This window comes from Saccostrea cucullata, unplaced genomic scaffold (assembly GCF_032062105.1).
Source record: "Saccostrea cucullata isolate Sc308-1 unplaced genomic scaffold, CSIRO_AGI_Scuc_v1 ctg3592, whole genome shotgun sequence".
Taxonomy (NCBI): domain Eukaryota; kingdom Metazoa; phylum Mollusca; class Bivalvia; order Ostreida; family Ostreidae; genus Saccostrea; species Saccostrea cuccullata.
Genome location: NW_026924884.1, coordinates 977 through 16,824, shown reverse-complemented (window position 1 = coordinate 16,824; position 15,848 = coordinate 977). Strand labels below are relative to the sequence as shown.

Below are 15,848 nucleotides of genomic sequence, written 5' to 3'. Positions count from 1 at the left end.
GGACATGTATGTAAAACGATGCTAAAATATAAATTTTTAAAAAAGACAATGTACAAATGTTTCACGCATTTTTGTTGTAATTTTAAAGACGACAAATCATTAATGGATGTATAATAATTAATCCAAGTCTTTTACAAGAAAAGAATACACAAAAAATTATTTCTACAGTAACCCGTATTTTAAACTACACGTAGGTCTGAGAATTACGAACAGTACTGCAAAAATATTCAGTGAATTAAATATCTTTAGAGCTAATTAAATTGATAGTGTGATTTTAAATTTTAGAGAAGATTAACTGTTTAAAATAGTCTATTATAAGAAAAGGAAAATTCCTTCCTTCACCGTACCAAAACATATGTTTAGATATATGTTTGCCATTCAGTATAATTAGGACCCCCCCCCCCGAGGTGCCTTTTCTCTCGAAATAAAATTCTTAGTGAGTATTTTTAGTATATTTCAATTAGTATTTAATGTGTATTGTAACACAAGAAAATCAGTCTTAAAAATAACATCAAACAGTCATTAAACAATAGTATTTTAGAAAACACTTGTGCCGACAGTAGTATTTTAAATTGGCAGGGAATATGTTTCAAATTCAATTTAAAACTTAATCCTTCCAAGTATATATTCGCATTCTTTATTTATTTTTTCTGCAGGAATGCAAAAATCAGATCTAGAAATGATAGGGAAAAATATTAAAACTCTTTGGAAATAATACGTGACTCTTTGCCTTCGACATGTTCGGTGAAACGCGATTTCCACATATCCACTGTGTCGATTGATTTGATTGACAGGACAAACACGCTACTAAGCACGTGGACTTCCTGTGAACCGCGGAAAATAAAAAAGCCAATGATTACTGTCAAATGGATCCGTTAATCTAAAAAAAAATTGATTTCCTTTACTGCTTGGAATATTTAGGAAAAATAATAAGAATTTTTATTTGATACAACAGATATATGAGAATTGAGGGGGTTACTCTCTCTCTCTCTCTCTCGTACATTTCTCTGCTCAATAAATCCTATAACAGCACCTTATTTATTTAGTTTTGGAAATTTAATCTATTACAAATAATTTGAATGCCTCTCTCCATCATCTAATGATCGAGTATAATCACGGCCGGGAAATGTTTACAGATACATGTAGAAGATAGGTAAGATAATCATCATAAAAAATACACGAAAGACAAACAAATATGGAATATTTAGCATTAGAATTTTAAAAAAAAACACGAGAGTTTTTATGCAATACGTCAACAGACAATTGTGAATTTAAAAAAAAATCCGTAATTTTACTCAGAATCGCCTTGGCACGGAAATACATGTATGGTTGTTTCAACCGCGTACAATGTAATTAATTCATTCTATAAGTAGTAGTTTTATCTTCAGAAGTCCACATTATTTTATAAGTAAAAAGAATAAGCATATTTACTATATAAATAAATTAATTCTATATTTAATCTTTACGCGTTCGGTAACAAATACACATGTTTTACGGCAATTAAAATCGTGTTATAAAAATATCGATTTAAAACATAGGTACGTATATGTACAGAAAAAATGTTTTCTTTTTTTTTTTAAATTAATCAATTCATTTATTTATTTATCTATCTATTGTTTATTTATATTAAAGCCCCTGGAATTAGAATTATAGAATAATAGAATAATCGCAATGCAAGGAAAAGATCGGAGGCATTCCGAATAAATCGTTCATCTTGCGTTCACCGTTCGTTCACCGTTCACTTTGCGCTCGCGTTCGCGCTCCGTTCGGGTTCTGCGTTCACTCACCGTTCACCCATCGTTCGTTCAGCGTTCGTTCAGCGTTCGTTCAGCGTTCGTTCACTGTTCAGGTGGGAAAGAAGAACGTTTCAGGGACTGTAGGTTATATAGTGAAAATGCCTTATTTCTTTGAAAATCTTCTTCTTTGCACCTGGGTATTTAATTTACAAACCAAATACAATTATGTTGAATAATGCTGCATCTTCCAAAATTTTGAATTTTATGGCCCCTGGGTCAGTGGTTCGTTCTGGTTTTGGGGCGAGGCTCTATTAATTATATAGTGAAAATGCATAAATTCTCTGAAAGTTTCCTTTTCTGCTCCTGGGTATTAAACAAATTAACCAAGTACATAGTTATGTTGAATAAGAGTGCCTACTCTTTAAACTTTGTGAATTTCAGGGCCGTAAGATCGGGGGTTCTGGTGTTAGGGCGGAGCTCTTATGATTATATAGTGAAAATGCATGAATACTTTGATCTTTTTTTTTTAATTTGCTCCCAGTTATTATGCCAATGTTCTTAATACATATGAATGATAATGAAAAGGTGCCTCTTCCAAACTGGTTGATTTCAGGGCCCCTAGGTCAAGGTATCGGGGGCTACATAGTTTGAAAATAATTCAATGCTTTTAAATCTGCTGTTTGGTATTAATCAATAATTATGATGAAATAAAATTTATGATAAAATTTCCAGAATTTTGAAACATGTGCCCGCAGAGTCAGTGGTTCCTGTGGGGCACACAACTCGTTATATTAACATGAAATGCATTTTCTCTTTCTTACTGTGATCTACCTTTGGGTGTTAAGTGATTAAAGTAAGCAAGCTAAGTGTATAGTTATGATAAGCAGTAGTGCTTCTTTAAGAATTTTGAATTTCATGGCCTTTGATTTAAAACACAAACCAATTCAATCTTTGGAAAGTTGCTATATGATACATGTATTCAGGTGACCTATAAAGCTCATGGGCCTCTTGTATTCAATTGTATATTTTATAGCATTTACAGGTCATTTCACATCTGTTTATTATTTTGACTGATTTAAGATGCACTGATCCAACCTCTGATGTTTCGGAGGTCTGTGTTTGCTCTTCTTCTATTGTGTATTGGTTTATGGGCTTTGATATTTGAATACTGTTTGTTATCCCCATATCCTTCTTTCATTGTAATGCATTTTATACAGTTTAAACAAATTCTTTAACTTATACTGATTTTTCAAAATTAAATCTATAGTATATTTTCAGTGATCGTTGCCGCAATAATTATTTTCATTCTACACTAAAAGTGTAACACACCTGGGGTTTGCTGTATGAAAAGCTGTGTTGTGTATTTTTTAAATATTATCTCCATTTACAGGAGACAACATGAGAAGCTGCCTATTTTAGACGTACTTCAGTGTTTCGAACAAACTGTATGAATTTTATATCCCTTATCTCTGTGTTTTTTTTCTTTATTCTACAGGAGACAGTATGATAGATACTGGTAATCCTAACGAATCTCTGTCAGGGATGTACTTCAGTACCCCTGACAGGGATAACGACAGGTCTAATATTAACTGTGCTGCTCGCAGTGAGGTAAGAGGAGGCTGGTGGTTTAAAGCCTGTCACTACGCCTGCCTTAACGGCCCGTGGTCCCCGGCACACTGGGGGTATCCTTGGTGGCCTCCTTTAAAGAGTGGATCATCAATTAGGAGGACAGTGATGATGATAAAACGCCACTAGGTAAATATCATTGTTAATTCTTAATAACCTCTTCTTTGTATCATTAGACCTTTTAAACACGGTGGGTGTGACCGGTCGGCATGGATACTCAATCCTCCATGGAACCTTATCTGATGTTTTGGAGGTCGGTGTTTGCTCTGCTCCTGTTTTGTATTGTTTTATGGACTTTTGATCTTGAATACTGTTCGTTATCTCCATTTGTTTTCATTATATGATAGCTTAAGAGGATAATAAAAAAAATACGCTATTAAATTTCTGATTCATTATTTAATTCTTATTTCTTTTTATTTTCAGTAGATGATTTTTTTAAGGAATAGTCAAGAGATTGACTACAACCCAAAATTCAGACTAACCATAACTGATGAAAGAAATAATCGTACATCTATTTCTATCATGGGGTTTACTTTTTTTTCTCAAAAGTTATGTTACATATTGTGGGAGAAAACTAACAGAGGACTATACTTTGAGGGGTTTTTGTGGTTGAACAATTAACTGCGGCAATTAATGTTTATCAATTTTCTTTACCGAATATACCTAGTTTAGGCTGTACATGATATGTGTTGTAATACATTGGGAAATAGATACATTTTGTTCTTATTTACAAACACTGGCAAATAAGGATGCCTGAATGGATAATTAGAATGAAGTTTGTTCTATAACTATAAAACATATTACAGTGGAAGTTCTTTTCTCCGACACCCGTATAGTTCCCTTCACTGTAAATTTTACCAATTATATATTGATGTAGCTTAACTCTTAATGATGTAAGATTCGTGCAACTGACAGATCTTACATTACGGGAGCAAAAACAAAAATAATAAAACTTGATGTTAAGTTTTCATTTCTAAGTATTGTGCAAGTTTTGCGTGGACGTTTCCCCTCAAGCCGTGTGAAGATAACTTTACGTTACAATGCATTTAGTCTTTTTACTGGACAACAAAAGAGAAACTGATTTACTAAATCAATTAATGAAAAAAAGCAAAGCAAAGGTTTTATATATTATCCCAAATCAATAATAGAAATTCAAACAATATTAAAATTTAAAAAAAAACATATTAGGCCTACAACTTCTTATGAGTTTTCATACAAATCCATCCAGAGGTAAAGGTGGAAATACTCAGAGTTATATTCAAGAATACCTGGAGCATATACCCTTGATTGAACTTAGATACCTTATGGTTTCTGCTGATTGTGAGAAAGCATGAGATAAATGGATTTTGACTTTCTCTTTCTGGTTCGAGTTTAAATTGTATTTTCTTTTATATCGGTGTACGCAAACCATAAGTTTCTTTTTGTTATTTTTTCACTTTTGCAAAGCAAATGACTTCAGGAATAATAATTTTACAAATGCTCTATAATACGATACCTTTGGAAAAATGATATTGCCTTTCATTTGTAGGTTAAGTTGTTAATCTACTTAATCATATAGTTTGTCTATTGATTAATTGCTTATGATTGCTTAATATCATTGTTATTTGTTTTTTATTAAATGGTCTTCTTTTAATCTAATATTCATGAAAAATTAACTTCTCTAGAGGATCTTTGGTTCGTTTACTGAACTAGAAGTACATATATCTTGAAAGTGTTATTAATGAATCATTATTGATATACGGCTGACATAATCAACTAATTTTCAAACGCAACACTTAGTTTAACACCAAATTCTCGCTATTGTCATTTGATTGATTATCGTCAAAAGGAAATCATCAAATGGACTTACTTCATTATATATTAACAATTACTAATTACTCATCATTAAATGCTATCTTTGATGGTAATAAATATGTAGTTTGAAGACATTATTCCGTTCAATTACACATTGCATCAGTTTACCATTCGCAGAATATATTGGTACAATAGAAGACATTCTTTCTTTTCAATAATTCAGGAGTGTAAACATATAGATAGTTTACACGATCTGATTGTAATAGCAAATCCGGTAATAACAATATCTTTGTTTGTAAGTCTTATTATTTTAAATGTATTTTAGATGAATCAGGATGTGATTCTACAAGAGGTTATCTAATTTAATCCCATTGTTCCAATTTTAAAGAGGAAATCATCAAAATAATATGTGTCGGTGTTGTATATTTGTCAATTCCCAACCACAAATATGTATCTTAATAAACAAAGATGCATAGTGGGTTCTACCAAGTGTCCTTCTAATCTCCCCTTTTAAATATTAACAATGGTAGGAAAAACATCAGGAATACTGTGTGACAATGTATTATTTAAGATGTGCAATCCAGATGTGGATACTTAAGATTTAATGTCAAAATTACCTACCAAAATCAATAAACCGATCTTGCGACTTTTAAATCTTTATACAACAATTCCCCAATCATTAAAAGCGTCTTAATCAATACAAATGGAATTCGTAAATTTACTTACCTTGCCATTGACCATTACCTTGCCACTGGCCCATAATTGGCCAATTATTTTGAAAAAAAAAACTGTACACACAAGGACTCAGAAGTTAAAAACTATATTTTTTAAAACAAGGATGGCAACATTGTAACTGTTTACATTGTTCACGAGTCAAGTGAAGTTTATATTTATTTCTAAGACAAATTTGTACATGTCGCTAATTCTTCGATACATGGCGACGAAGTTACGATATATACTCACCAGAAAAAGAAACGCATATTTTTAAGTCATCAAAGAAATTTTGGAAAAGTACATGGAACAATTAGAGTTTTATCATCGGATACATGTGACCTGTTTAAAGTACATTATAGGCTTTTAAACCCTGGTTGTTGAATTATTTCTCTTGATTAATTATGTTTATGAAAATAGCGTTTTGCATAATTTCTTGTAAATCATTATTTTTAATGAAATTTTGGATTAAGAGAAACAAAAAACATTCCTATTAAACCCATATTTTTGATTTCACTGCAATGTTAATGCTGCAATGCCACGCCTAAACAAAGATAAACGCAACAAGGCTCTAACAATGATACTAATTGGAGCTTCGCAACTGGAAGCTTCAACTATATTTGGTGAACATCAATTGGCTTTGCACCACTTATACTCACGTCTCCACCAGCTAGGAACACGGATGACAAACCAAGAACTGGCCGTCCGCGGGTTACCACACCCAGACACGACCGTCAGATCCTCCTTCAGCACCTGCACAATCGATTCCGAACTGCTGTACAAACTGCTGAAATCAGCATATAATGCACACATTGTTCGCAAAAGACTGAGAGAAGCTGGTATTCGTGCACGATGTCCACACATTGGAAATCCACTAGCGCTGAGAGGTCGCAAAGGACATATGCATTGGTTACGACGCCTGTCTCTAGAATTTGCAGGCGACGTCATTGACTTCAACTTAACTTGTCAATTGGAACAAAGGACATTGGAACATGTTTGATTTTTATCATAACACACTCTAAAATCTGTTTTAAAAATTATTGTTTAAACTGAAAACTTAGATTGTCATGTTTCATCTGAATATGCGTTTCTTTCTTTCTTTTTTTTTTTTTGTTGAGAATATTTAACCAGTTTTAGAAGAGAAATTAGTTTGATTATTATAATAACATCTTGTTTTGCATTTAATTAATATTTGAAATTATGAATCCTGAAAGAAAAAAGTATGATGCTGATGATTCCATTCAAGTTTCACTCATAGGCCTAGCTGTCGGGAAATCATCCCTGATGCGAACTCCTTGCCATTTTTACAGACCATTAGTTATGGAAAAATCACGTTTGGTTTATCTTAAAAAATATTTATTTAGACTATTATATTTCTGAACAATTTAAGTTATTCTCAAAACATCGTTTCTAACTTTAATTGTTGTTTACCGAGAGACTTATTTATGACCAACTTTTGCGTACACGACGTGTTATTTAAATTACTTCGGTTTTTGTCGCCAGATTACAACGACAAATTTTGGGGCTAAATGTATTTTCGTTATAACATTTGATTAACAAACACTCAATATATTGAAATTGTTCAAATATTTAAAATATCAATTGTAAAGGAGAGAATTTGAGAAATATAAAAAGACATCAATTTTAAAAGAATTTGAGAAGAATTCTGCTCGCAACAAAAATATGCTTTATTTCATACATTTCAAATGAGCTACACATGGAAAAACGACTTCGATTTACAACCTCGTAGGAAAACGCATACAGGTAATACACTCAGGTAACATCCTGTGTATATAGGTAGCTATACACAAGCCAGCGTCGTTCACTCGGAGCTTCTCAGCCGCTTCGATTAAGCTCCACCCTACACCAAATTTACTTGGGGAAACCTACCGGTTGAAAACCTCGGCCTTTAAGGTCAAAGGAAAGGTAAAAAATGTTGATGCAGTTACATTCGTGTAGCCTAGTATGTATCGGCACATATCAGTACATATGGCGCATGAAGTTTTATCATACTATCTTGAATGGTTTCTTTAGACAAACTTAAAAAAAAGTGAGGTCAAGTTCAAAGGAAAGGTCATAGTCAAAATATGTTGATGCAGGAAAACAGCTCTCATCAATGTCTATCAGCATAGGAACTTTTATATTTAAAAAAAAAATTAATATTTTTTCTTTTGAAATTGAGCTTTGAACTGAGCTAAACGCAAAGCAGGACGGAGGGACAGACGGAAAGACGGAAGACGGATATGACAAACTATATATGCCCGGCCATTTTTATGGGGGAGCATCAAAAGTTCATGGAGAATGTTTTATGTGAAGTTTGGAGACTTGAATAGACGCCTGGAGACCGATCCTATAGATGAGACGGGACTCAAGGTCTCGTGTCGGGGTAGGTGCTGGCATGAATAGTACCCATAGCAACTGATTCCATCTCTCCTGATTTGTATTGTTTGAATGGTCTTTTTAGCTTGAAAGCTGATCACTTTCTCTATATTTTATCCCTCGTTGCTCAAAGGCCGTAAGTACCATGTACATTGTACATGTATAAATACTCTGCCCTCCACCTTTTATATCCCAGTTAACTTTTAATTTTGTTAACATAAAATTGTTGGATATATATATTGTCCAAAATCCAGAATGAAAAAAAAATAAATGCTAGAAATGATAATATTCATTGTCGGATATGCAATTCAAAATTCCGAAAATAAAATATGTCGAACACTGTTACCTCTCCCCAACCCAATAAACTTAATTGGATACCTTGGAAGGAATAACAAAATAAATTAAATAATATATAAATAAAAAGTGCTTTACATAAGAAAGATTTTGCAATGATCGTTTGAGGTAAAATGATTTAACAGTATTTTCAGAACACATTGTGTTACTTTGTAATGCAACATCAATTCCACCATTATGTAAAAAAAAGTCATCACCACTTATTATAAATGTATTGGACTTTATATGTATTATATGTACTTTACATATCTATAAAAGGATTAAATTTCAAACTTTGATTTTTTCTTTTAAATAAATGAGATATAATGTATTCAGTAAGGTTTTATCATCATGAGAGTTTGTGTTATCCCTAGACCATTCTGTACTATAGGAAACCATGGGTTGACCCATTGCTCTGGGGACCAGGGACCGTTAAGGAAGGCGAGTTGACAGTTGTTAAACCACCAGCCTCCTCTGTTACCAGAAGCACAGTGTCCGTTACTATGTCCGTCGTTATCCCTGTCTGGGGTACTGAAGGACATCCCTGACAGGTTAGCTTCAGGGTTATCTGTGTCCAACATAGCGTCACCTACAATAATCCAGGATAAATTATCACATGGTCATCTATATCAAATCATATCATTGATATATAGCATTAAAAGTTAAGATTAATAACATACTATATTTATAATATACACCCTTTTAATTTACAAAATTAATTCAAAATTAAAAACGATACAAATTATTTATTTAGTACAAGCAGTCGTATTCAAACATTTGCTACATTGATTAGATTTTCTCATTTACATCTATAAAACTTTATTGAACTAGCATCAAATAATTAAGGACCAGGATTATGTCTCTCATATAAATTGCATGAATAGGAAATTAGTTAATAATTAACGTTTCCCTCTAGATAACAAATGGACTATTCAAAATATTTTAATTTAATTATCTTTTAAAGCTAGACAAAATTCACAATCACTGCACAGTTAGTCGCAAGATCAGTCTAGTTTATCTATAAAAGGTTATTTCAGCTGGTTTGCCAGAAAAGAGATTGTAGTTGCTTCCCTTTCCCCCTCTCCTTATTGACAATCACACATATTAAGCCATGACTTACCCAATGTCCCGGTAGTTGGACCACCAAGATAAAGTCTGTATTTGTCTGACTCCTCAGAAACAAAAAACTGTTGATATCGTTCATATAGAGTTATTCCATCTTGTAATGTAATGGAGACGTAGAGGGAGGTGTTATTTCCCTTGGTTAGCTGATGAATCATGTCATTTCCTTCAATTTATTTTTTATTATTATTTCACAAGTACATTAAGTCTTTAAATCAAGTAGATGTTTATGTAGATTTTTTGTAGAGAAAAACAATCAAATATAACTAAATTTTAATGGTATGTTTTAATGTCAATAGTGCGTGATTAAACTTAAATCATTGAAATTCAATCAATTAATACGATAATTTGTATTATGATTATGAAAAAATGGTACTAAAACAACAAGATATTATTATTATTTTTATATTAATATTATTATTAACAGATAATATATATTATGATTTATGATAATGTAAATTTTTCTTTGAATAATATAATATTACTTTTTAAACAGTGATTATGATTATTAATTATCATTTCTTCAATAAAAAATGAAACTAAACATTTACCGATCCAGTAAGTGTCATAAGGATTTCCAAAACCTTTTTTGTATTCCGCCCATGTTCTGTAAAAACTCACTGATCCACTCCCTCGTTTCTGAATTGCCTAGGATTTAACAACAGAAAACAAATTGTATTAAAGTCCCAAAGACATATTCATCTCATACATGTACGCATGGACTGCGTGGTTGATACTACACCCACTGAATGGTCCTATTTTATCCCTTTTTTTTTAAAGGTACATTGCAGATTGGTAGGCAGGACTTGATTCCAGTTTTGTTATCATCTTTCATTTGGATGTGGAAGTTTATATTCATTTGTACTTGTGAATGTTCTTGCGTCATAAACTTATCTAATATGTAACGAATTGACCAGCGGTTTGTTTGTTTTTGTTTTTGTTTTTGTTTTTTTTTTTTTGCATATTACCCTTTGCCATTCTTTCTTTTAGTATACTATCTATGAAATAGTGTTTTTTTTCCAATGTGCTTTTTCGAAAAAGTATGCAGGATTTGACCAATTTTTATGTGTGTCAAATAGTTGACAACTACATTAAGTTTAGGAAAGCATCGGTGTTTGTAGCATATTCAGAAAAGCGTTGAACTTAAATTCTTTGGATAATAAGTTATATCCCCAAAGTTGATTCAACTACATTTTCTCTAGAAAACAAGGCGATGTTCTCTTTCGGCGTACGAAATGCGAAAATAATTTAGTATTCAATTGATTATACAGAGACAAACTGACAGGAAGCATAATTAAAGCATATAATAGATCAACAAGAAGAAATATCGTAGTTCACAAAATCAGAATATTATTCAAGATTTTCGATCTTTACTCTAGCATGTAGGGGATAACTCTCATTTTAAAGTATGAATCAAATAAATTTTCCACAGACTGACAAATATGTTTTAAAAGAGGCAAGATATATCATTCTTAATTTTATGTTATCTACCAATAACTTTTTTCCGGCACATCAATTTTAGCAGGGCGTCACCAATTTAGGTAAATTTGGGCAGAAAAAAATCAACATACTTTAAGAGGGATAATCTCAAAGTTTCGCCAAAAACTTAAATAGAGTAGATGAACAGAGCAACTTTAATTGTATGTTTTTATATTTGCTGTATTCATTTCGTTCATTGGGATAGTGTACATCTTCTCGGCAAGCCACGTTATATATTCACCATTTGCATTCGTTGGATAATGCAAATAAAATTAAACAATTACACAATACATACATTTTCTCTATTTCTCCATTTCTCTGTTTCATTTTAATATATCTACATTTGCTGGTGTCTTTTCTTATATAACAATGCTAATAAAATTGAACTTCAGTTTTCAATGACATGCAGTTGGCCACATCATCAGACATTCTTGAGTATGAAAAGCAAACTGAACGAGCAATATGTAAAGTTTTGACTGTGACGTCACATGACGCCCTAGATACTTTACGTTGCATTTCAAAATCAAAGTCTAAATAATGCCTATATTTCTTTGCAAAATGAATAAAAACGAAAAACATAAATATAAGAAATAAGATATCATTTTTAAGAGTTTCATTGGGGTATGACATGATCAAATCTACTATAACGCCCCTCGGGCTATTTAGAATTTGAGCACGTGACCCACTTCATGTCATACACCAATGAAACTCTAAAACTGATATCTGATTTCTTGATTGTGACAGATAGAAACTCAGCATGCAGTTCAACAAGCTCTAAGAGAGAGAATTAAAAAGAAAGACAGAGAGACAGAAGAGTTCTTACCGTCCACCCTCCTCCTTCAGTCACCATGTCACAATAAACGCTGACCCTAATCTCGTTACCAAAGGGATTTATCTCATATACGCCAGATTGTGTGTTTCCAAGTAGATAGTGATCTTTACAATCCCTTGTTAGTTTCAAACCTGAATGAGAATAATGATTTAAAATGTTAATTAACAGAGGAAAGAGAGAGAGAGAGAGAAAGAAAGAGAAATATCATTACCTTTTTCCAATGTAGGCACTTCCGTCCATGTAAGATTCTGATTATTTAGTTATCTGGTTATATTTTCAAATTCCTGAAATCTATTCTGACAGTTTTCTAAAAGTTTCTTGTCTTCCTGTCTTCGAGTATTAACCTCCCTTTTTAATGATTCTACCGTGTTCTGTAAAAAATTGTCATTTCTAAGAAAATCGATCTCTCTTTTCAATGTTTCTGCTGTTTGCTGTAAAGTGGTGATCTGACTTAAAATAACAATTTCTCTTTTCAATGATTCCACCTTCTGCGCTAAAGTGTTGTCTTGACATTTGGTAGCAACCCGTCTTTTCAACGTTTCTAGCGGTTACTGTACAATGGATACCCGCATGAGGGTCTCCTGTTTGATGAGCTGACGGAGGACGTTGATTTCCTTGATATGTCTTTTCTGGAACTGAACCGTGGAGTTATCATCACAAGCGCAGATCGTGTAAGAAATTGTCATAGAAATAATTAGTGGAATGAATACCTTCATTTTCAAATTTAGATGCGAACTAACTAGATCAAAATGATGCAGTATATCTACCAGAGGACTGACTGTGGATGATTATATAGAGATGTTTAGGAATTTCCTCAAATTAAGGACAGATGATACAAACAAAAATAGATGTCTGGATTGGTATATATTTTTTGACCTTATTTCATTGCAAATGAATGCAAATAAATTTCTAGAATATAAAGAAATTGTAAACCTTCTGTAACGTTCAGAATTCTACTCTTCTGAAACCATCCCTATCATTCTATAAAAATATTTTTTTCACTTTAAATTTCATTTTTGTGCAAATTTGAATAAAAAAAATGAAAACTATGGGCTGAAACTTATTCGTTATTTTCAAGTTGTTATTTTCAAAACTTTCGACAAAAGTTTGATTGTACTTTCTGTCCTTAAGCAATGATACAGGAATCAAATGACAAATTTAAAGCCTTGCAGGACTAAAGCAATCAAAGTTAATAAATACACATATGAATATGGGACTTTTCAATCTAATTTATTCAATTATTTTTATGCACCCGAATCGAAAGGTCCGAGGCGTATATTGTTTTAGTCCTGTCTGTTTGCCTGCTTATCTGTATGTCTGCAAACTTAACCTTCGTCATAACTTTCGAACCATGAATGAAAGAGATTTCATATTTTGTACGCAGTCTTCACTAATTAAACTCTTTCAAATGACACCAAGGTCCTTTCAATGACCTTGTGACCTTGACTGTGACCTATATGCTAAAAAAAGGTTTCTTTTCTACAAACTCTAACCTTCGCCACAACTTTTATACCATAAAAGTTAGAAACTTCATATCTGGTATGCATACACCACTGAAAAAGCTCTTTTTAATGACACCATGGTCAATGACTTTGTGACACTGACTGTGACATATACACTAAATATGGCTTTTTTGTCGACAAACTTTAACCGTCGCCATAACTTTTGAAGAAAGAAAGATAGAGACCTAATATTTGGCAGGCATACTCCACTAATTAAGCCCTTTGACATGATACTAAGGGCAATGATCTTGTGACCTTGACTGTGTCCTATATGCTAAAAATATCTTTTTGAACCTTCACCATAACTTTTGAATCATAAGAGATAGCGACTTCATATTTGGTATGTTTATTCCACTTATTAAGTTCTTTCAAAGGACAATGACCAAAGACTTGTGACCTTGACTGTGACCTATATGCTAAAAGATATGTTTTTAACTTTGTTGCCGCCGGGTGCATAGTGTTACACAAACACATTTTGTATAATGCAGGTATTTAAAGGAGAAACAAAAATATCTTTATAAAAGAAATTAAATATGAGAGAGAGAGAGAGACGGAAGAAAAAGTAATTTACACTTTTCACATTCACATGTAACATGAGAATGATCACTTCTCCATGGCACCTGATCCAACCTCTGATGTTTTGGGGGTCCGTGTTTGCTCTGCTCCTATATTATATCGTTAAATGAGCTTGAATACTGTTCGTTATTTCCATATTTTTTATGTATGTCTCCAAATTGTTTCTATACACAGGAGCACCCTTGACGTGCGAATATTTTCTAAAATGAGACAAGGTATTGACAATGGTGAAAAGATCAATAATCGTGCTTAAAGGTGTTAGTAGCAAACTCTATGGTCCATACGATGATTTTGTCAATAATCAATTAAAATTTATCATGAAGTCGAATGCTGACTGATGTTTTTCATACACTTTCATACATGTTGCTATGCCATTATCTACACACGGAATTATTTTTTTTTTACCCCTTTCTACGATCATTAAAATCTAAAATGCTTACAAAAATATTTATAAAATTACAATAGAAAAAAACCTTTTTTTTTCTTAACACAGATTTATATTATAAACTTTGACTTATATGGCGTACGATCTAACCGTGAATGATCACTGGAAGAATTTTCGAATGTAAACAACTAGGGGTTCAAGCTTCAAAAGACCGTATTTTTTAACATGTTTGCATGATTTAACAGACTCTTAATTGTGTAAAAATGGTATTACATGTTGCCATGTTGAATATGCCCTTTTTTGGATAATTCTATACGAACCGTAGGAAGTGAAATCAAATCACGTTCCCAGATCACGTTCAGATCAATTATTCACTGAATGCACTAATTATTCCATCAATTATGATATAAAAAAGAAAGCATTTATAATATCATCTTTTTCGTTTCGAAGTTGAAGTCGAAACTCTATGCACTTAAAGTGAATAAATACTTTTTGTCGGCTGCACTGTTTTGATGCAAGTGTTTTCCTTATGCTACAATATGAACTGATGAACAATAATATAGCAGTGGAATTATGCATATAATATCGCCATAGACAATATATATCTTCGAAGGCGAACAACATGTTTCTATTATTTATACCTGTTAAGCTAAGGTTGGTCAGCAAATCCTTCATTTCCCTATAACCCCGTCGTAGTTCCTCTACTTCTTTCTGAAGTTTACTTGTCGATGTGAGGTTGGTTATAAGCTCTCTAAGTTCCACATTTTCCATTCGTAGTTCATCTACTTGATGCTGCACCTTACTTAATAATGTAAGGTTAGTTTGCATATCTCTTATTTCAATATCTTCCCGTCGTAGTTGATGTACTTCACGCTGTATCTTTCTCAGCTCGTCCAGAAGTGTAGAAAGTGTTCCAGTATTTTTTTCATTACTCTTGCAGTCATTTTGTTCATTCAAATAAATATACTGGGAACTCGCACATATGAAGCCGGTTATGAAGAAAACTGCCCACACTTTTGTCATGATTCAATTTTCTTGTCGTCTTAATTTAAACGTCCGAAGTTTAAATTCCTACTTAGCAGGATGTGTATCACCGTACTCTTGACAAAGAACAGGTTGAAAGTGATTTAAATAATTCAGAATGGTCTATTCATTTGAAACTATTTAAAGGGACTCAGCGCTTGGGTTGACTACAAAGGATATGCATAACGAAGATTGCTGTAAAAAACTTCCTTGACCTAATATAAGATACATGAAAATAAATAAACCATTCTGACAGCGAATAAAGCTGTCAAAGTTATCAAAATTTTTTGCTAAATCCATGTTTACAGTGTTTTTACTTCACATAGCTATGACGTCTAAACCGCTCAACT

The 15,848-nt window shown here is 32.5% G+C and overlaps 1 protein-coding gene across 1 annotated transcript; it reads right to left on the bottom strand.

Annotated features, from left to right (window-relative positions):
• Window positions 1-8,525: 8,525 nt before the first annotated feature.
• On the bottom strand, window positions 8,526-15,587 carry LOC134267515 (fibroleukin-like). The gene is made up of 5 exons (XM_062749711.1): window positions 15,117-15,587; window positions 12,004-12,143; window positions 10,253-10,349; window positions 9,700-9,867; window positions 8,526-9,168 (listed from the first exon to the last, which is right to left on the bottom strand). The coding sequence occupies exons 1-5, from the start codon at window positions 15,496-15,498 to the stop codon at window positions 8,912-8,914; spliced, it is 1,044 nt and encodes a 347-aa protein (XP_062605695.1). The 5' UTR covers window positions 15,499-15,587; the 3' UTR covers window positions 8,526-8,911.
• Between the last annotated feature and the right edge of the window lie 261 nt (window positions 15,588-15,848).

Bases quoted from the DNA above. Each gene is read 5' to 3' on its own strand.
- LOC134267515 (XM_062749711.1), bottom strand. From the start codon at position 15,498: ATGACAAAAGTGTGGGCAGTTTTCTTCATAACCGGCTTCATATGTGCG. The intron at 12,144-15,116 runs GTATAAATAATA...ATTCTCATTCAG, and splicing joins GACCAACCTTAGCTTAACAG to GTTTGAAACTAACAAGGGAT. The intron at 10,350-12,003 runs GTAAGAACTCTT...GTTAAATCCTAG, and splicing joins CTGAAGGAGGAGGGTGGACG to GCAATTCAGAAACGAGGGAG.